This window comes from Camelus bactrianus, chromosome 35 (genome assembly GCF_048773025.1).
Source record: "Camelus bactrianus isolate YW-2024 breed Bactrian camel chromosome 35, ASM4877302v1, whole genome shotgun sequence".
Taxonomy (NCBI): domain Eukaryota; kingdom Metazoa; phylum Chordata; class Mammalia; order Artiodactyla; family Camelidae; genus Camelus; species Camelus bactrianus.
The window spans coordinates 7,497,833-7,519,691 of record NC_133573.1 but is presented as its reverse complement, the minus strand read 5'-3'; the positions used below and the strand labels follow the sequence as shown (position 1 = coordinate 7,519,691).

Genomic DNA, 21,859 nt, shown 5'->3' with positions numbered 1-21,859 from the left:
CCCTTGAGATTATTGCCTTAATCTTGTCAATTATCATGGCTAACGTGTCATCAGCATATCCCACGAGCCAAGCTCTGTGCTGTTTGCAAACACAATTACAGTCCATGGCCCCTGGACGAGCACTGATGTCATTTCCTCTTGACAGATGAAAAAACTGAGGCTAAGAAAGATTAAATAATAAGCCCACAGCCACTCAGCGAGCAGGTGGTAAAGCCTGGCTTGAACCCAGGGCTGATTACTGAGACATTACCCAGGATGCTACCCACCCAGTGAACTGTGGTAGGGGGGGTGGATTTTGTGCTCAAGTCACCCCACTGCCCAACCCCATGACCCCAGTATTATAACACAGAGGTCTGATTTACCTCTTCAGGGAGATGAACAAGCAGAAAACCTCACAGCCCACCCTATGACTACATGTGTACTTTTATTAATGGGTTTCCAGAAGTTACCTGATGTGCAGGTGAATCCAGGGACCTTGGCCGGGAACCATGGCTTTAAGAGACTGAAACTCAGATCCCTCCCATCTTGAGGCCTCATTTACATCTGAAAAATAAGAAAGTAGGGTAACCTTGACCAGGTGATCTGGAAGCCACTGGGTAGCTCCCAGATGCATTCATTTATTCATTCATTCTACTGAGTATTTATTGAGGCAATGTAGGGCAGTGGTTAAGGGCAAAGACTAGACTGGGGCAGACCCAAGTTGGAATCCCAGCTCTGCTGCCTGCCTGCTGTGTGACCACAGACAAATCACCTAACTTCTCTGAACATCAGTTGCTGCCTTTGCAAATCAGGAATAATAATGGTACTTAGGAAAGCAATGAGAGTTAAATGACATGAAGCACATAAACGTACTTGTGGAACAGCCTTAGCCCTGCCCTCACAGGCTCATGGTCCAGAAGGAGAGACAGACCCAACCCCAGTCAGTGATGACTCAGTGTAGGCAGGGCTGGGAAGGGGGCACTCAGAGAAGGCTGACCCAGCCTGAGGGTCTGGCGGACTTCCTGGAGGAGGAGACATTAGAGCTGAACAATAAAGAACACCATAAGCACTTAAGACACAGGAATCACCCATTTGAATGACTTATTATTGATCTGTGGGCACTCATCCTGCTAACATCCCCTGACCTGCTCTGTGGCCGCCTGGCCTTGTGCTGGGTGATGCTGGGAACATCATCACCTGGGGCTGACCTCCTGGGGCTCACAGGTTACCAGTGAGGACAGACATCAAACAAGCCACTATCCAAATCATTACTTCAAAAGGAAATTACAGAGGGCTAAAATAGGAGTTTGGGATTTGCAATACTAACTACTATATATAAAACAGATTAACAACAAGGTCCTACTGTTTGGCACAGGGAACTATATTCAGTATCTTGTAATAACCTATAATGAGTAAGAATATGAAAAAGAATATATATATGTATAGCTGAATCACTAGGGTGAACACCAGAACTAACACAATGTTATAAATCAACGATGTTTCAATAAAAAAACAACAACACATTTTTCGCCCAGGGAAAAAAAAAAGAAATTACAGAAAGCTGGGAAATCACACCACAAAAAGACCTTTCCTCTGACATTCATAAATTCCTCCCTTTGTCCCCTCCCAACCTTGAGCCCATCCACAGAGATGATACATTCACTCAATGAGCATGTATTAAGCTCCTTCCGAAGGCAAGACCTAGTATCTGCCATCAAGGAGTCCTCAACAGACTTTGTTCAGACTTCACTCCCTGATCAGCTCAAGACAATGTGAACTGATGGGGATAGCCTCTATTCAATCGACAGCAACCAGAGGAGCATCCTAAAACATTTCTCATTTGCCCTTCCCCTGCTTTTACCCTTCAGTGGCTCCCTATTGCTCCAAAGACAAAGACCAATGGGCTGATACTGACCTACATCACGGGTGCTTAACCCAGTGAGACCTGACACCCACTTTATCTAACATATTGAGATGCCCCTTGAGGATTCTGAAATTAAGTTCCTAGGTAATAGAGCCCACCAACACACACATTTTATTTTTAAAATTGGGAAGGTGGGGGTATAGCTTAGTGGTAGGGCACATGCTTGGTGTGTACAAGGTCCTGGGTTCAATCCCCAGTGCCTCCAAAAAGGGGAAAAATAAAATAAATAAATAATAAAATAAAAATATAGTAAAAAAAAAGAAAAGAAAAGAAAATTAAGATCATGTCCTAACTGAACTGCAAAGGAGAAATTAAAAGACTGCAATTTATAATAAAAAAAATTTATTTTCAGCCCATGCTTCCCGGGCTGGCCTCATCTGGGGACTCTCACCCCATTCTGGCCGCTCCAGCCCCCTTGCTGTCCCCAGACTTCAGGGCTCCATATCTCGTGTTCCTTTTCCTGGAAGACTGTTCTATGTGATCTCAGCTTCCGGTCACCTCTCCCAGCTCAGCCTCTCTCAGAGCACCCTGTCTGTGTAATCGGGTCTTTATGGGCTGCTGTTTTCTCATTAGCTGGCTAGACTGGTTGTTTGTGAAACAGGTACAGGGTAGATGTGCTCACTGCTGAGTTTCCAGCGCCCAACACTAGGGACTTCAGTGATTGGATGCTGAGCGGTCAGGGAGACCAACTGGGGACCACAGGGGGAGGAAGAATTCCTGGAGTTGGCATGGGCAGGAGGCCAGGCTTTTACTTGGTCCTGAAGCTCAGAAAGGATCTGGGAAAATGTGCCAGGCCAAGGGGGAAGTGTGGGCATTCTAAATGAGTCTGCGTCACGCCAGGGTCCTCTTCTGCTTCTTAGATCAATTCCCAGTGTCTCTGGAGTCAGAGCTGGGTGTCAGTCCCAACTCTGCCATTTCCCTGCTGCGTGACTTTGAGTATCTTCCTTAACCTCTCTGAGCCTCATAGCCTTTCTAGAAAATGGAAACTCTGGTGCCTGCCTCCTTGAATGGTTATGAGGTTCAAAGAGACCCTTTTTCAAAAACATTGAACACTCCGGTGCATGCTCAAGAAATCTGTGTTGAATCAGTGACTCCTAATTCCAGATGTGACAAAAAATCAGGTTTTAATTCAAAAGAGATAGAAGAAGCATTTGCTTCGGAGTTGCGAGCCCTGGCTCTGCCACTTGCGTGTTGTGTGCCTCTGGGCCAGTAGGAGTTTTCCTCTCTGAGCTTCAGCAGCTTGTCTAGAAAATGGGGTAGTAGTAAAATGATTATAAATCAATTAAAAAAAAAAAAAAAGAAAAAGGAATAGTAACTGTGTTACCCATGCGGAGTTGTTGTGGGAGTGAAGTCAGATCATGAAGGTAACTGTGGGAGCCCAGCGACCAGCTCACAGTCGGGGGCTGTTGTTGTTATTAGGAATGGCTCTAGAGAGGGCAGCCCCCAGCCTTGAAGGGAGGGGGGGTGGGGGAATTTGCAGACATGGGACTTTATTGACCAGATAAAGAAACTGAGGCCCAGGGGGAAGGGCCTTTCCAGATCACAGCACCTGGCAGTTAGAGCAAGGACGAGAGACGAGGGGAATGACCCCCTTCCAGTTATCCATGGGGGATTAAAGTCAGATGGGGACCAAGGGTGAGGAGTGGGCCCTTTAAATCCTAAGCTCCACCTTTGTTCAGAAGGGTCTTTGAGGAATATAAAAATGGGTGTAGTTCCTCTCTGCTTCAGAAAACCATCTGCTGCTCCAGTCCACGGGGGCCCCAGCCCATCTCTCTCCAGCCACCTACCACCCCTGCAGGCGGCCATGGAGTTGCCACCCTTCGACATGTGGAAGGACTACTTCAACCTGAGCCAGGTAGTGTCGGCCCTGATCCAGAGTCCGGGACAAGTGCAGGAGGCCCCAGGGACTGGGGAGCTAAGCCCTGGGGAGCTGAGCCCTGGGGAGCCGAGCACTGAGGAGCCGAGACCTGGGGAGCTGAGCTCTGAGGAGCCGAGACTTGGGCAGCTGAGATCTGGGAAGCCGAGACATGGGAAGCTGAAACCTGGGGAGCCGAGACCTGAGGCCCAGCAAGAGCAGGGACCGGGAGGGCGGGGCCCTAGTGAGGCCCTGGCCACCCTCTGCAACTTCTGCAAGCACAATGGGGAGTCTCGCCGCGTGTACACCTCGCACCGGCTGAAGACCCCGGGGGGTGTGGTGGTGTGTCCCATCCTGCGGCACTACGTGTGTCCCCTGTGCGGGGCCACGGGTGACCAGGCCCACACGCTCAAGTACTGCTCGCTCAACGGGGGCTATCAGTCTCTCTACCGCCGCAGTGGGCGCAATTCGGCCGGCCGCAAGGTCAACTGCTGAGGACCATGAGGTGCTCAGCCCCCGCACCCCCAGCCCTCCTGGTTCAGTCCTACCAAGTCCCTGGGCTCACCCACCTCCCATGGACTCACCCAGCCCTTTGGAATGTCTGACCTCCAGAGCTCCATCCCTGCTGGATCCTGAAACAATGGAGGCTATGGAGAGCCTGGCCAGCCCTGCCCCTTGGACCTCTCAGCCCTAAGGGTTCTGTCCTGGAGATATCCGTGGATTCTGGGTGCAGCAGGACCCCGGCCCCTGTGGCTCCTTCTGGGCCACGGTTCATGGATCTTTAGTCCTTCTGGGCCACCAGCCCTGCCCCTTTGACTTCTTAGCCCCTGGGGTTCCATTCCTTTTGGAATTCTTGGACCCTTGGCCCTACAGGACCCCACTGTGCTCTCCCAGTCTGCCCCTCAGAATGTGGAGAGAGGGAACAGGCTGGCTTGGACCTTCCAGCCCACGAACTTCAAGATGGGATCCTGACTTCAACCCGCCTTCTCCACCTTCTTCAGCCACTGGTAGATCCACTGTTTCATCGTGGACGGCACCGGATGGGTCCTGCCCTGCCCTCAACAGCCCATCCATCAGGAGCTGGAGGGAGGAGGGGCCACAGCAGCGGGGCACCATATCTTTGCAGGCTTATCGGGGGTGGAGGGCTTTGGGGTGAGCCGACAGCCGATACCCTTGACCTCCGCCTAGTTGTTCTTCCCATGTTCATTTCATTCAGTTTCACTGCGCTCCTGCCCCCAATGGCAAATCACCGATGGGTCCTTTCCCCAGTGGAAGGCGTCTCTCTGCCACCTCCCACCCACCCACAAGTTGCGATAGTTTTGTAAAGTTCCTTTGTTTCCTCCTGCAACAGTAAAGTTCACGAAGCTCCCACAGGAAAAGTGGGTTTTGTGCCTGGATGGGCATGGCGACTCCCTAGATTTTATTTTAGGGGCAAAAAAGAGCCCTGAGTCAGATTTTAAGTTGTTTGGTTTTTGGCCCAGGGCTGGACCCGGGTGTTGAGCTCTAGTGAATAAAGAGCATTTCTGGTTGACTTTGAAATCCCTATGTCTGTTTCCTCAGAGGCTGGGGGAGGGGGGACCCGTATTTGCCCCAAAACATGGGAAGCGGGAGGTGGAGCAGGAAGGAGTCCTTGGTCCCTCCCACGAACGTGGCCCCCCCACATCCTCGGACACAGGCCACCTGTAGACTGGACCCCAACACCAACCTTCACCTTGACCGCAGATTCCCTTTCTGCATCCTTCTTCGGGCTCTGTCCAGGGTCCCCTCCCACCCTGCTAGAGCCCAGGTCTTCCGGGACCAACTTTACAGTTGTTATTAAACTCTGGGCTCCTGGACCCCACTGGAGAGGTGATAGAACCTGTGGTCCCCAGCCCTGGGGAACTGTGCAGGTGCACAACATGTTGCACGTGCTAAATACCAGGGCTTCTGTAATTCCATCGCTCCACGTGTGTTTGCTGAGCTCCTGCTTGATTCCAGGCACCGTTCTGGACATCGGCAGGCATCGCAGTGAGCAAAGCAGACAAGACCCTTGTCCTCATGAAGGTGACATTCTAGGTGGGAAGAGGGTGCAGTGACAACCACTGAATAAACAGAGACTATCATGTCAGGTGGGTGATAAGTGCTGTGAAGGAAAAGGGGGCAGAGTGAAAGGATGAGGAGGGAAGGAGAGGCTGTTTTATACGGGGTGCTCAGAGGAGACCTTTCTGTGGAGGTGACTCTTGAGCAGAGTCCAAATACATTGAGGAAACCAGGAGAAGGGTGTTCCAGGCAGAGGAGATGGTGCGTTCAAAGGCCCCAAGGTGGGATTGGCTCTGGTGTGTTTGCAGAATAAGCAGGAGGCCGGCTGAGTAAGAGATAAGATCATGCTCCCTACCCCATCCACATAGTCGTCATGGAAATGTGTGTGTGTGTGTGTGTGTGTGTGTGTGTGTGTGTGTGTGTGTGTGTGTTGGGGATGCTGCAGGCATCTAGTGGATTAAGGCCAGGGATACTGTTAAACACTACAGTACACAGGACAGCTCCCCACAGCAAAGAGTTCTCCGATCCCAAATGTTAGTAAAACTGAGGTCGAGAAGCCCTGCTTTACATCACGATGTCATGGGAGAGGTTGGTGATTCTCAGAAACACCATGCTTGAAACTCTCAGCTCAGGGGCCTGGGATCCGCACACCCTGAAACACACTGCAGCATCCTCAGCGGTCAGGCGACACAACCCCTCGGAAAGTCACAATGGTTGTTCTGTCCGCTGCCCCTTCCACTCTCATTTGGGGGCCTTGCTTGACTCTCCGTGATTGGCTATCACGCCTAATTTCTCTCAGCTTTCTTCTGCTCTTCCTCCCGGTTTACCTGCAGTCTGCTGGCTGCACCTGCTCCTGCCTGTGTGCCCTCAGTCTCCATGGCCAAGACACCACCTTGAACTGTCACCCATCCTCTCCGGATCCCACCGAGATCTTGCCCCACTGGTCCCTGCTCTCTTATGTCCAACATCTTCAGAATCTTTGGCTCCTTCCCTCAGTCTATAAATATACATAAGATTTGGCATTCTCTTCAAAAAAAAAATGAAAGAACATTTTCTTAATCCAACATCTCTCAGGTTTTTACCTTACATTCCTCCATCCTTTTACCACCCAATTTATTTCCTGTATCTGAACATACATTCTCACAGCAAAAAGATTTCCCAAAAATTTGAATAAAACTCATCTGCCTATGATTTTACCCATCCCAACCAGCCACAAAGTAACCTCCAGTAGTCAGCTCGGTGTTTCCTTCTAGACGTCTGTCTGTGTGCTGATCCAGCTATAGGATGCAGATTTATCGTGTAAAAGTTCTCCCCTAAGTGCTGTTATTTTGTGCATATTGCTCCATGACTGCTTTTTTTTTTTTCCTTTCCCATAGATTGACTGTTATCTCAGCACCATCCCTGCCCCTGTCCACACTCTTCCCGGCACTGTATGGGCTGGAAATCTGGAGAGGTCCCTCGCTCCATGCTTCTAGCATGGCTTCCATTCACGCCTGGCCCTTGCTTGAGACCTGGAAGGTGAAAGAGAAACAGAGGCCATTACTGCTTTAGAAATGGGGCCAGATTAGCAGGCTTCTGTGGATGTGAGAACGGTTTCCATACATGATGCAGGTCCTGGGAATCACGTGTTAGGGTGCCACAGGTGGCCGAGACCATCACTGCCACTTTCCCAGGGTTCCTGAACGTCCTGACTTCCCAGGTGCCAGCATTGCCTCTCCTGGCTTTTGCTTCTGTAGTCCTTTCAGCGGTTGTGGGAGCCCTGAACACACTGAGTGGAGTATTTTCCAGTTTTAAATAGCCTGAATGACGTGTTTGCCTGACTGAACCCTGACTGCTAGAGTATTTTGTCCAGAAATGGTTTTGGGGAAGACGCACAGAAATGGGGCTCCTGGATTAGGTGTCTGATCTGGTAGATTCGGACGCTGTGGAGAACGGAACACTGATAGTCCACGGCTTGGAGTAGCAGCTGACTGATGGGGAAACTTGGGACCTGGATTACAGATGGCTCTCCATAGTCCGCCAGCACCAGCTGGAAGAGAACTGATGGAATGTTACAGCCTCACTACAGGATTTTGGTATAGATTCAGAACTAACAATCAGTATACGATGTTGGCTTCTAAAGGCCAAATGTTAGTGTCCCCCAGATTCATACTCCGCAGTGTGATGCTATTTGAAGGTGGAGCCTTTGCAAGGTGATGAGGTCATGAGGGTGGAATCCTCATGAGTGGGATTAGTGCCCTTATTAAAAGATACCCAAGAGAGCTCCTTTGTCCCTTCCACCATATGAAGACAGAGGGAAAAAGCAGCCATCTACAAGCCAGGAAGAGGGCCCTCGCCAAACACCAAATCTGCCTCTACCTTGATTGTGGACTTCCCAGCCTCTAGAACTATGAGAAATACGTATCTGTTGTTTCAGCCACTCAATAGATGGTGTTCTGTTAGAGCAGCCCTAAAGGATTAAAAACTGGTCCTCCCAAAGCCAAAGTGCATCATTCCCAGAGTTAATCCTCATCACTTGCAGATTCTGTTTTTCAAATTTGCCAACTTGCCAAGATGTCTTTGTAGCCACAAAATTGATACTGGTGGCACTTTTGCCATCTTCTGAGGACATGTAGTGTCGTCCTGTGCAAACATTTTCAGCAGAGGCTGAACAAGGCAGCACCGCCTTCTTGTGTCAGCTCACACTGAACAGCTGTCCTTTCTGCAGCCTACTTAGTGCTGCGTATTTCACGTTTCTGTGGCTTTTTACGGTGGTCACACTGTTTGAAATGGCCCCCAAGCAGAGTGCTGCCTAGTACTCCCAAGCACAAGAATGTCACGATATGCCTTTTGAAGAGAATGCGTGTGTTACAATAAGCTGTGTTCAGGCAGGAGTCACAGTGCTGTGTTTTTAGTTTAATGCTAAGGAATCAATCATATGGGACACCCAGAAAAAGGAAGAAGACATTCACTGACCTGCACATCAAGTCATGCTGCCAAGTGCTAATGTCACGTCTCTGGTGTGTGATGAACCTATGGAAGAGATAGAAAAGGGGCTAAATTTGTGGATTCAGAGATGAGGACTGATTGGAGAAAAAAAAAAAAAAAGCTTAATGGACACCATTCCTCTGAGGCTAAAAGCCAAAGAAATTCACGATCACATTCCTCAGGGCCAGGAAAACATTAAACTCCCCTGGGCCAGTGCTGGCTCACCCATTTCAAAAGCCAACACAGCATGAAAAAGGTGAAACTTGCAGGTGAGGCAGGTTCTGCAGGTCAGGAGGAATTTTTAAAACGCCTGCACAGGGTTATGTGAATAAGCAGGTTTCCAGCACTGATAAGATGGCCTGTTTTACAAGGATTTGGGCAAATATTGATGAAAACACTGAGACCAGAAGCTCACAGGAACCTAACCCTGTATTTCCTTTTGGAGCAAATAGTTCAGTACTAGCCAATTCAGAATGAGTGGTGACTTGATAGAACATTATCATCCTGAATAATGGAGTGTGCATGGGTGGGAGAACCAGGATGGGGAGGGAGAGGGGTGCCTCCACTTCTATACCTCGGAATCCCCTCAGTATTTGTGATACAATCTTCATGAGTCTAGGTCCTGAAGGTTTAGGAGTCAAATACACAAGAAATGACTTTTCCTGTCAGGGGATACAATGATAGTCTCTCAAATATTTTAAAACACTTTATCAGTCACTGCAGTGTGTTTGTGCTGTGGTGAGTTTGTGTGTGTGTGTGTGTGAAGGGGTGAGGGTGAGGAGTTTCTTGTGAACTCACAACATCAACTACACTGCTGGTCCCCACCATTCCCTTTCCACCCAATCTGAACTAGTTTGCATGAGAATTTGCATCTCGGGGAGATGATGCGGGCTTGGGGAGATGACATGGGATTTGGGAGATGACGCGACTTCAGGAGATGATGCGGGATTGGGAGATGATGCTGTCTTTGGGAGATGTCTCCTTGGGTAGAAAATGTGGGCTTTGAGAGACGATGTGGGCTTGGGGAGATGATGTCGGCTTGGGGAGATGTGGGTCTGGAAACATGATGTGGGCTTGGGGAGATGATGTGAGCTTGGGGAGAGGATGTGTGCTTGGGGAGATGTTGGCTCGGAGGATGACATGGCCTTGAGATAAAGTGGGCTCCAGTAGATGACACGGGTCTACATAGATGACTTGGGCTCGTGGATATTATGCCATCTAGGGCACATGACGTGGGCTTGGCAAGATCATGTGGGATTCGGGAAATGATATGCGCTTGGGGAGATGTGGCCTTTGAAATACGATGTGGGCTTGGGGAGATGATTGGGCTTGAGGAGATGATGTTGGCTTGGGGAGATGACCCAGGCTTGGGGACATGATGCGAGCTCAGAGATATAACTCAGGCTCGGGGGGATGTCATGGGCTTGTGGAGGTCACATGGGCTTTGGGAGAGGATGTGGCCTTGGGGAGATGATTGGGCTTAGGGAGATGACTGGGTTTGGGGAGATGACTTGGGCTCGAGGAGATTACGTGGGCTTTGGGAGATGACATGGGCTTCCGGAGATGATTGTGCTTGGGTAGATGGTGTTGGATGAGGGAGATGACCCAGGCCCTATAGATGAAATGCGCGCACGTAGATGATGTGGGCTCCCGGATATGACGTTGGGTCTGGAACATGACGCTGGCTCGGGGATATGACACAGGCTCGGGGAGGTGAAGTACGCCTGGGGAGATGATTTGGGCTTGGGTAGAAGTGGGCTTGGATAGATGATGCCGGCTTGGGGACATGATTCAGCTTGGGGAGATGCTGTGGGCTCAGGGAAATATGTAGGCTTGGGGAGATGAGGGCTTGTGGAGATGATGGGGGCATGGGGAGAAGACACGGGCTCAGGGAGATCTTGTGGGTTCACAGACATGATGCTGGCTTGCAGTGATCATGCAAGATCAGAGAATGACGCAGGCTTGGAAGGTGATGCGAGATCAGGGAGATGATTCGGGCCTGGGGACATGATGTGGGCTTGCAGAGATGTTGTGGGCTTGGGGAGATGTTGGCTTGGGGACATTATGTGGACACGGGGAGATGATGTGAGCTCAGGGACTTGACGCGGGCTTGGGGAGATGATGCTGGCTCTGGGCGATGATGTGGGCATGAGGACATGATGTGGGCACGGGGTCATGATGTGGGCCTGGTAGGTGTTATGGGCTTGGGGAAGATATGCCTGTTTAGGGAGATGAGGGCTTCGGAGGATGATGCAGACTTGGGTAGATGATGCAGGCTTGGGTATTTAATGTGGGCTTGGGGAGATGATGTAAGCTTTCAGAGATGATGGAGATCGGGGAGATCATATGGGCTCGGTGAGATGACATGGGCTCGGGGACATGATGTGGGCTGGGGTAGATGTGAGCTTTGGAATATGATGTGGGCTTGGGAAGATGATGTGGCTTGGGGAGATGATTTTGGTTCGAGGAGATGACCCAGGTTTGGGGACATGATGCGAGCTCAGAGACATAACTCAAGCTCGGAGAGATGACGTGGGCTTGTGGAGGTCATGTGGGCTTTGGGAGATGACGTGGCCTTGGGGAGGTGATTGGACCTGGGGAGATGACTAGGCTTGGGGAGATGACTTGGGCTTGAGGAGATCATGTGGGCTTTGGGAGATGACTGGGCTTGGGTAGATGGTGTTGGCTGAGGGAGATGAAATGGGCTCATGTAGATTATGTGGGCTCCCGGGTATGACGCTGGCTCTGGGACATGACGCTGGCTCGGGGATATGACACAGGCTCGGGGGGATGATGTGCGCTTGGGGAGATGATTTGGGCTTGGGTAGAAGTGGGCTTTGATACATGATGCCGGCTTTGGGACATGATTTGGCTTGGGGAGATGCTGTGGGCTCGAGGAAACATGTAGGCTTGGGGAGATGTGGGCTTGTGGAGGTGATGGGGGCTTGGGGAGATGATGCAGGCTCAGGGAGATCCTGTGGGTTCACGGACATGCTGCTGGCTTGCAGTGTTCACGCGTGCTCAGAGACATGACGCAGGCTTGGAAGGTGATGCGAGATCAGGGAGATGATTCAGGCTTGGGGACATGATGTGGGCTTGCGGAGATGTTGTGGGCTTGGGGAGATGTTGGCTTGGAGACATTATGTGGACACGGGGAGATGATGTGAGCTTGGGGACTTGATGCGTGCTTGCTGAGATGATGCTGGCTCTGGGCGATGATGTGGGTATGGGAACATGATGTGGGCACGGGGTCATGACCTGGGCTTGGGGAGGTGTTACGGGTTTGGGAAGGTGATTTGGTTTAGGGAGATGTGGGCTTCGGAGGATGTTGCAGGCTTGGGTAGATGATGCAGGCTTGGGGATTTGATGTGGGCTTGGAGAAATATGGGCTTGGGGAGATGATGTGAGCTTTCGGAGATGATGGAAGTTGGGGACATCATGCGGGGTCGAGGAGATCATGCGGGCTCTGGGAGATGACATGGGTTCAGGGACATGTTGTGGGCTAGGGGAGATCGGGCTTGTGGAGATGTTGCGGATTTTGGGAGATGATATATGCTTGGGCAAATGTAGGCTTGGGGAGATGATTTGCTTTCGCGTACATGTCGCTGGCTCGCTGACACGACGCAGGCTCAGGGACAGGATGCTGGCTCGGCGATATCATGTGGGTTTGAGGATATGATGTGGGCTTGGGGAGATGATGTGTGCTCTCCTGTATTTATCATTTGTGGAGTTTTGAATGATGGCCCTTCTTTTGGTATGAAGTGATACCTCATTGTAGTTTTGATTTGCATTTCTGATAATTAGTGATATTGAGCATTTTTTCATGTGCCTGTTGGTCATTTGTATGTCTTCATTGGAAATGTGCTTGTTTAGGTCTTCTGCCCATTTTTGGACTGAGTTGTTTTTTTTTTCTTATTAAGTCATATGAACTGTTTATATATTCTTGAGGTTAAGCCTTTGTCAGTTTCATTCTTTGCAAATATTTTCTCCCATTCTGTAGGTTGTCGCTTTGTTTTGCTTATGGTTGCCTTTGCTGTGCAAAAGGTTGTACGTTTAATTAGGTTCCACTTGTTTATCAGGACCCGTCTTGTAATGGCAGGTATTTCCTGTACACCTACTCTTTGCTGGGCAGCAGGCCCCAGACACCAACCCCCAACCCCCACACCCCTCTCCCGCCACCCCCGTGCAGCCCCCACCATCCTCCTCTCAGCTTCCTTGGGGCACCTGCTTGGCTGCCACACGCCCCTCTGCGCCTGTGCTCGGCCTGCCTGTCTCCTCCCTCCCCCAGCCCAGAGGGATCATCCTGCCTGTCCCCAGCGTCTGAGGACGCTTCAAGGTGTCTGCCTGGTGGTAGAGGGTAATTGTCCTCTCTCCCCATGTGTCGGCATGGCAGAACTGTCACAGATCTAAACTGTAGTCAGGATTTTCAAGGTTGACGCCCTCAGCTTTTAGCAGGGGAATTCGGGAGCAGGTGGGTGTTATGGCTGTAAATCACACCACGTGGCAGAGGGTCTGGTACTGGGGTCGCCCTGGCCGCAGGCGTTGATTCGCTGATCAGTGAGGTCCTGAAGCTGCCCCAGACCGCACGGGTCTCTGCTGATTGGGGCTGCACTTGCTGGAACCTCATGAATACCACACAGAGACCAGACACAAATAGCGGAACAGGAACGCTAACAGCCGCCAAGGTCTGCAACCTGCTTCACATGGGCTGACTCCTGTCACTCATGCAGTGACTTAGAGAGGCGGATATGTTCATTATCCCCATTTTTCAGATGAGGAAACTGAGGCCAGAGACTTTATTTTCTCCTGATTGCAAAGCTAGGAATCAGTGCGGCTGAGATTCCAACCAGAGCCTGAGGTTCTAACCTCACCCTCTTGCCCACTTGAGTTTCCCCAAAACTCCAAACCCACACCCAATGTGAATATGTGAATTCTCTCTCTCAGTCTCTGTCTTCCTCTCGCTCTCACACACACACACACACATAGCCCTCCCACTAAAAGCAGACAGCCCCAGATACCTCCTGGTTCATTCTGTCAGCCGGTGGGAATTAGTCCAACAATTAGTTCCACTGGGAAGGGGAGCACAGAGGCTGGGAGCTGGCTGTGGCCTTGGAATCACCACGTCCTGCTCTTATACAAACGTGTGTGTGAGCCTATAGGCATGTCCCTGTTGGCGACACCAGTAAGGCCGCAGTTCTCTCTCGTGACACCTGGATTGGCCCTTCCCTCATACTCTCTGGGAGAATATAAATTGCTCTTTTGTGGCCCCCGCACTCTCTGTATCTGCCTCTGTCAGGGAGGCTCAACATGTGGGAGGCTTCTTCCATGTTGGGGACACTTGTTTACTTGAAAGCCTGCAAGGAGCATAAACTCTAGGATGGGGACTCGAGCCTCCTCATGTTTGACCATCATGCTGGCTAGCGCACAGCAGCACTCGATAAATGTGAGCTGAGACAAAGTGTCAGCTCACCCTCTGGAGAGGAGAGGGTGGGCTCAGGAAATAGGGGGTCTCCTCTTGACTCCTGGGACGGCCACCCCTCTAGCTGGCTGCTCCCTCACTTGGCTTCTTTGGGGCCCCAACGCCCATCCGCTCTCTCTGCTCCATCATGGAGCAGGAGGCAGGGTGAGACTGGATACCCAGAGCCAAAAGCCACCAGTGGTAAAATAAATGGAGGAAAATGACGCAGCACTGCAGAAAAAGCCAGCGCAGCGGGCCAGACTCCCCAAGATTTTGTGTGAGAAGCAGGCCATTAGGGAAAATGAGGTAAAGAAAGTCGTCACCTCTGATACAGCAAGGTGATTCATTAGAGCCTCAAGGTTGCAAGTTCGCAAAATATAACTCGCCTGGCTGGATGATGTATGATCAGCCTTTAAGATGTCTTTTCTGTTTCATTATGTAAGAAGGGAGGGCTGGTTAATGAGTTGCTTTGAGAATGAGGGGAAAGGGGACTTATTCTTAAAACTAATAGCTTATCAGTAAGAGTAAATACATAGCCTACATTTGGGATCCTCCAAGTCTTGGATCGTACGTTAAACTTCCTTGCCTGAAAAATAAAATGCAGAAGAGAAAAGGTAATTTCTTGTGTTCAGTTTTGTTCTACTTGGACTTGCCCATGATCTTTCTGTCTGTCTAGTAGTTTCTAATTGGCTAGATTTGTTGTGCTGTGGATTCACCCTCACTGCCTGGGCTCCAGCTTCTTTGGGGGACTTTGTGGCACACACCACGTGGCACAAACCACGTGGCACACACTGGCTGTCATGTTCTGATCGTTGTGTGATTATCTGAAAGATGCTTTCTCCTCCTTAGATTTCAAGCTCTAAAAAGACCAGGACCTAATATGATTTTGTATCCCCATCACTGAGGATTGTGATAAAAATGGACAAACAGCCTGGACAGGACAAGCGTCCTTCCCCGGAGCCCTGTTCATTCCTGCGTACTCATTAAAGGTACCCAGGGACAGCTGGCCACTGGCTTGTTATTAATCATGCCCCAGCAAACCATGCGGCTCTTCAGGGTTCACAAGAGGAAGCAGATCTAAACTCACCCACAGCCTAACCTTAAACACCTCAGGAAATTCTTTGGAAATAAACAATGTCAGATGTTACCTAGCAACGCGACATGCTGTTGTGCGTGGCGGGGCTGTGAGTTTCCTGGCTACCCCCTCCTCTTTGCAATCCGCTCTCCTATAACTGATCCTCATAAAAACCTGGGTTTTCAAACTCTCCAGGCTTATTTTCTGAAGAGTCTGTGCAGCAAAGAGGAAGGTCAAGGAGAAATAAGATGCACATTTCATTTAAAATATCATTTGAACTGTTCACTTCCACTGCTTCCCCTCAGAACATTTATGAGAGCATCTCTGTAATCATAAAACCACATGATTTACTGTATTTATTTTCTTTTCTTAATTTGCTCCTATAGGGCTTATCTTCTAGGTGTTCATGCAGCACTTTATTTAATTTAATGCTTGTTACTATATGTTTCAACTTCTGCAATGTTTTGCCTCTGGACAAGATTATAAACAGCCCGAGGGGTGAAACCAGCTTCTAGCAAGATATCTTGTAAACATATTCAGTAAGTACTTTTAGTTGATTGATCTGACTGCTTATCTTTGAGAAACATTGAAAGCGGTTGGGAACGAAAGAGACACGCACAGCTCATCCAGTTAAAGTCAATTTACAAGTTTTAACCAGAAAATCGTGTTCGCTTGTTTGAATTTTCACAGTGAATGTTCCCTTGGTTGAATTAACTCTGGAGGGGCTACCTGTGGACGCTGATTCTGGTTCACAGATCATCGAGTAGGAGTCTGCCCTCCTGGTCCCCAGTGGGTGCTTTAGTCATGCTGTCCCCCTCTTCGCTGGTACGTGGCTGATACAGGCGTGATGGTTTCCTGAATCCTCTTGAACAAGTTGATAACTGGACAAATGACCAAGGAGGTACCCACGTGGGCGCATCTCCTGATTCAGCAGTGAAGTCAGGACGGTTGATGCTGCCGCCTGTGTTCTCTGATGCAAATTCTACTCTAAGCCAGTCCACATTCCAGCTCCTAACAGAGCCAGCATTTCTCCAGTCCTTGGCTATAGCATCTCTTCTAAGCTTAAGTCTTAAGCATTCATCCAGAAGTAGCAGAAAGGGAAATAACAGTATTCTTAGTCATATGATGAAGGGTCCTCCTGGAAGCAAGGGGAAGGTAAATAGAAGTTTCAGCCTTGTCCAAGAGGGAGGACGTGCCAGGAAGGCTGTGACGGGCCAGCCCAAAGTTCCGCCAAGGCCCCACGTGCCCAGGGCACCAGTGATTCGTGACTGAGCTGCATGTCCTCCCATTCCCGGTCACCTTGACCTCAAGCCAATAAAAACAACAGTAGGAAAAACCAATACTGTAATTGCACTAACTTAGATTCCAGAAGCAGAGGAAATAGTTAAAGGGCAGAATTGTTTTCAAGGCGAAGTCTACAGCTGGATCCCTTGCAGAGAGCCCCAGCTTAGGTCTCTGTCTCATCACTGGGGGACGACAAAGAGCTGAAATTTTCCTCAGTGTCTCTCTGGAGTCTCAGCTTCTCTTTCCCTCCCCTAGACCCTCATTTCCTTTGACTCTGCTTCAATCACAGGTCTGTGTGCTTAAAATACTTGGGTTCATGACAAGTTTCCTAAAATGGATTCACTTTCACTTTGCTGTTTGGAAACGCTGAGATCAGTCCATCATAATTTCTCACCACACATGCATTCTCCACACAAACCGTTATGAAACGTATACCATTTAATTTTTAGGAGATAGTTTTATATGAAGCACACACTTCCCCCAAGTTTTCTTCTTTGTTTCTTATGCGCTTTTAAACACTGATGATTCAGGAACACATTTTAATTGTGCAAAATTTTTAAAAATATTAAACTATGCAGATTAAATGTGGAAGACTTCCTTTATTTCTGACTCCAATTCCTCTCCCTTGCCCAGAAGTAACCACTGTGGACATGATAAATAAACTGCCAGTCCTATTTGTAGGGAGTAATACAGTTGTATGAGTACATACAATTACAATTTTTTCACATAATAGGATTATACTATGTGTATTGACCTGCAGATTGCTTTTTTATATAGCAGTATAGCTTCGAAGGCTTTTCTGTATATGTAAATAAAATAATACCTTATTATTTTTAAAAGATAATCATTATAGTCCATCCTAGGGAATAAGGGATGTATTACACTTCATCTAGTAGGCTACCACTATAGAATGGGGTTGTTTCCGAGAGAAATTATGAGAAAAGCTGTAATATCTTTGAACAGCAACCTTTGTACACACGAATACTTCTGAAGGCCATATTTCTAGAAATCAAATTGTGTGGCAAAGGATATGCGCATTTTTGAAACCTTGGCTGAGATATCTCACATACCATAAAAGTTACACATTTGAAGTGGGTGTTCGTATATTCATGTTTATACTAGTATATTTAAAGAGTTGTGTGTTATCACCACAATTTAATTTTAAGTCATTTATATCACCCCCAAAAAGAAATCTCACACTCATCTGCAGCCACTCCCCATTTCTACCATACAGCCCTCAGCAGAAAGCCCTAATCTGCTGTCTGTCCCTATGGTTTTTTCTACTGTGGACATTACACACCAAAAACTGTGCACTGTGTGTTTTTTTGTGTCTGCCTCCCTTCACTTCAAGGTAGTATTTCTGAGGTTTGTTCATGCTGAAGCATGTATCAGTACTTCATTCCTTTTCATGGCTGAATAATACTCCATTGCATGGATATACCACATTTTGCTTATCCATTCACCAGTTGATAGACATATGGGTTTGTTGGCTCACAACCTGGCCTCTGTACCTGGAGGGCAAGGAGAGACCAAAGAAAGAGGCAGACTACTCCAGATTGGTAGGTGGCAGGTTGAATAAGCAGAAGAACTTACTTACAAAGCTTGTCTTAGGTGACCGAGTGGATCTCTGCACCTGCACGCCAAATCTTAGAAGTTTCTATAGAGGCTTTAACTGGGTTCAGTCATATATACCATCCAGATGGTCTCAGCAAAACAGTGCTCTCTCAAGACTGCATCCTTGAAAATGGTTCCCACTGTGGAAACAATGAGGAGAGTGTCCACTGGAGACACAAGGATACCGGGAGGAACCTCTGATCGCCCAGGGCCAGTTCTCAGGTTGCCTGGCAGTCATATCCTCTCCACGGCCACCTCAACAGGGTTGTTCCCACTTTTCAGCTACTGTGAATAATGCTGTGATGAACAAGAGTTCGTATGGATGCACATTTGCATCCCTCGTGGGCACATACTTAGGAGTGGAATTGCTGAGTCATGACTTAAGAAACCGCAAGGCTTCTCCAAAGCGACTGCACCACTTTACATCCCATCAGCATCCTCGTCAACACTTGTATGTGCTTTGACCATATTCCTTCCAGTGGGTAAGGAGACATGTGCGCCTTACAATTGGCTTTGCTAATTTTTCATTTCCACCAAAGGTGTATATGTAATAGTACCTGTTTTCCACATCCTTACCAAAAATAGCTGTTATCAACCTATATAATTTTTGCTTTGTGAATATTTGTGTAAAATTACCTCATTGTTGTTTAACTTGCATTTTCCTGATATGTGTGACAATGAGCATCTCTTCATATATTGATGGGCCATTTGTGTATCCTTTTTTGAAAATTGCCTGTTGTTTTTGTTCATTTTTTATTGGATTGACAATTTATAGACATTCTGTATACAATATAGATATTATTCATTTGCTGTTATATACGTAGTATATCTAAGTCTGTTACTTGTCTTTCCATTTTCTTGTATCTCTTTCTTTTTATACAAAAATATTTAATGTTCACTAGATAAATCTGTCCATTTTCTTCATTAATGATTTGGATTAGATGTCTTGCTTAGTTAGGAAAGCCTCTCCCACCCATGAGTCTCTTTCTGGATTTTATATTCTGTTCCATTGACTATTTGTCTACTCAAGGCCAGCATCAGCTCAGTTAAATTACCATTGCTTGAAAGTGTATTTTGGTATCTGATCAGGCAAGTCCCCCATTATAATTCTTACTTTAAAAGAAAATATTTCAGTAAATCTTTATGAATGTAATGAAAAGACTTCTGGTTCAGTGAGTCTCATACTATTGGAAAAACAGGGAAAAGAAACACAAAGGGGTTAAAATGGAAAATCAGGGTGATATTCTGGTTTTTCGCGCGGTGGTTACTAAAATTGCAGGGGCATTTTGTCCACTAGCAACTCTTTTGGGCACCTCTCATGCCAGGTCTTGATCTCTACTTCTATTCTCCATTGGGAGGAACCAGGACTCCTTGAAAGGCACATAGTCTTACGTCATATGTCCGGAAAAAATATCAGAATGACCTGAAACATTCTATTGTAACAAACTAAGGATGATTTCGTACTTGTTAGGAGCAAAAAACAAAAATAGGGAATAAGCTTGAAAGGCTGTTGCTAACCAAGTTATAATATTCCGAGCATCCAAAAGTATGGGAGGAAAATTATAAGTTGAATCTATAAAAGTCCAGATTCATGATCTTCTAGAGAAAAAGGAATTGTAATACAAAACAAGGTTGCTTATAGTATATGTTTAAGTGAATGTTTGTAGATGAGGGTATTTTGTTTGTTCTACTAAGAACATACATTTTCTTTTTTTTAATTTAGTTTTTTTTTGGGGGGGGCAGGTAATTTTATTTATTTATTCTTAGAGGAGGTACTGGGGATTGAACCCAGGGCCTTGCACATGCTAAGTATACACTCTACCATTTGAACTAAAGAATATGCAGTTTCATAAAGTCTGGGCATGTGCTTATTTCCAGCTCTGCACACAGGAAGGAATAAATAAGAGACTCTGAAAGATAAACTAGAAAACCGTAGCACAAGAAGAGCGATCATCAGCAGTGGTCACACGTCATAAAGTATAAATGAGCATAGGAATAAAATTAAAAGGACCCAACGGTATGTCCAAGGCAATATAAGGCCAAATGTCTCAAAGAAAAGAACTCACCACAGACTTGATGACTCTTAGCAGACAAAATCTCAATATGAGCGTGCTAGTTATACAAGATATTGATAAGGCATACGTAAGCTTTCAATAACGTAATGGACAAGGTCAGTGTATCACAAAGGCAGGACAGCGAGTTAGGTGATGCTAGCTATGCAAAAGTGAAACATACTCCGTTTCTGGGAAAGACACCAAGTTCCAAAAAATTAAGTAGTATAAATAGCAAGGTATTAAAAATCCCATGATAAAGCAAGTAAGAATTAATTGTAAGAGGACTTGCAGCTCACGGCTAAATCAGCTTGACCTCTGCAGCCAGGCCCCACTGTCAATAATCTAGACTATCCTCTCTCTTAGTTAGTGAGTTAGTTAGTCCTCAGTTAGTTTGAGGACGTATGCCTTCTCTTTTAGCCTTGGTAAGATGACTACAAGCCCAGGAAATAAAGTGTAACTGAATCCCCAGAAAGACATAAAAATAAATATGACAATAGTAGAAAGGTATTTTTAACATATAAAAATATTGGGCTTAAAGCTCAGAAGTTGATTTTTTTCAATAGGTTTATGTAAGTTATGTTTTTAATGTACTCAAGTGTAATGGTTAATTTTGTGCCAACTTGACTGGGCCACATGGTGCCCAGATTACACATTTCTTGGTGTGTCTGTGATGGTGTTTCCAGTTGAGAGTGGCATTTGAATTGATTGGTGGACTCAGTAGATCAGCCTCTCCAGTGTGGGTGGACACCAGTCAATCAGTTAAGGGCCTGAAACAAAATGTTCTACATAGAACAAAATGCAGAAGAAAGGTTTCTCTCTCCAACTGCCGAGCTGGGACATTGGTCTTCTGTCCTTGGACTGAGTCTTACACCATCAGCATCCCTGGTTCCAAGATCTTAAGACTCAAACTCAATTATACCATTATTGGCTTTCCCGAGTCTCTGCTTGTAGACTGCAGATGGTGGGACTTTTGGGCCTCCAAATTCTATGACCCAATTTCCATAATAGGTCTTGTTTTATATATGTTTCCATACACCTATTCTGTCTATACATTTGGCTCTGTTTCTCTGGAGAACCCTAACATGTCAAGCATGTTTCATGTACTGTTTAAGGTTCAAAACATACCACATCTGTCATTGCAGTTTAAGTTGTTTGAGGCAATTTAATTAAATTCACAATAAATGTTTAAATGCTCAAGAGAAATGGGTGTTTCCTCCCTTCCTTCCTGAATAATTCAGTCAAAGGTCACTGCTGAGCAAGGACAGGAGATGGGCTGCGTGCAGGGGGCTGGAGGAAACAGTATGTGTGTGGAGGAGGGCGGCAGCCATATGCTCACTGCTGGAGAAGGGCTGCCATGTGGGAAGGTGGAAAGCTAGAAGGTGCCACTGGGATAGAACTGGGGTATTGACGCCAACTCAGGATTTTCATAACTGTAGATGCAAAAAATGAATACCAGAGTAAATGTGAGAATACAGATTCACAGTTACACCCACAGCTCCTGCTTCCAAACTCTGAGGGGCCCGGGAGCAGCACCGCCCCCACAGCTATCAGCCTGCTTTCAATAAAGAACCCAGTGCCCTCTTCACCAGACTCTGGTTGGCATTACCATCTTGCTAGGAAATCTAGGGGC

At 47.4% G+C, this 21,859-nt stretch overlaps 1 protein-coding gene and 1 non-coding gene across 2 annotated transcripts; both read left to right on the top strand.

Annotated features, from left to right (window-relative positions):
• The first annotated feature begins 2,036 nt into the window (after nucleotides 1-2,036).
• TRNAT-GGU (transfer RNA threonine (anticodon GGU)) lies at nucleotides 2,037-2,108 on the top strand. The gene has a single exon. It is a non-coding gene; the product is annotated as a tRNA-Thr (tRNA).
• Nucleotides 2,109-3,522: 1,414 nt separating this feature from the next.
• LOC105072453 (nanos homolog 2-like) lies at nucleotides 3,523-5,278 on the top strand. Its single transcript, XM_010959399.3, has one exon. It carries the CDS (start codon nucleotides 3,606-3,608, stop codon nucleotides 4,251-4,253), a length of 648 nt encoding a protein of 215 aa, XP_010957701.3. The 5' UTR covers nucleotides 3,523-3,605; the 3' UTR covers nucleotides 4,254-5,278.
• Nucleotides 5,279-21,859: the final 16,581 nt, after the last annotated feature.

Coding starts and splice junctions, on each gene's coding strand:
- LOC105072453 (XM_010959399.3), top strand. CDS start 3,606: ATGGGTGTAGTTCCTCTCTGCTTCAGAAAACCATCTGCTGCTCCAGTC.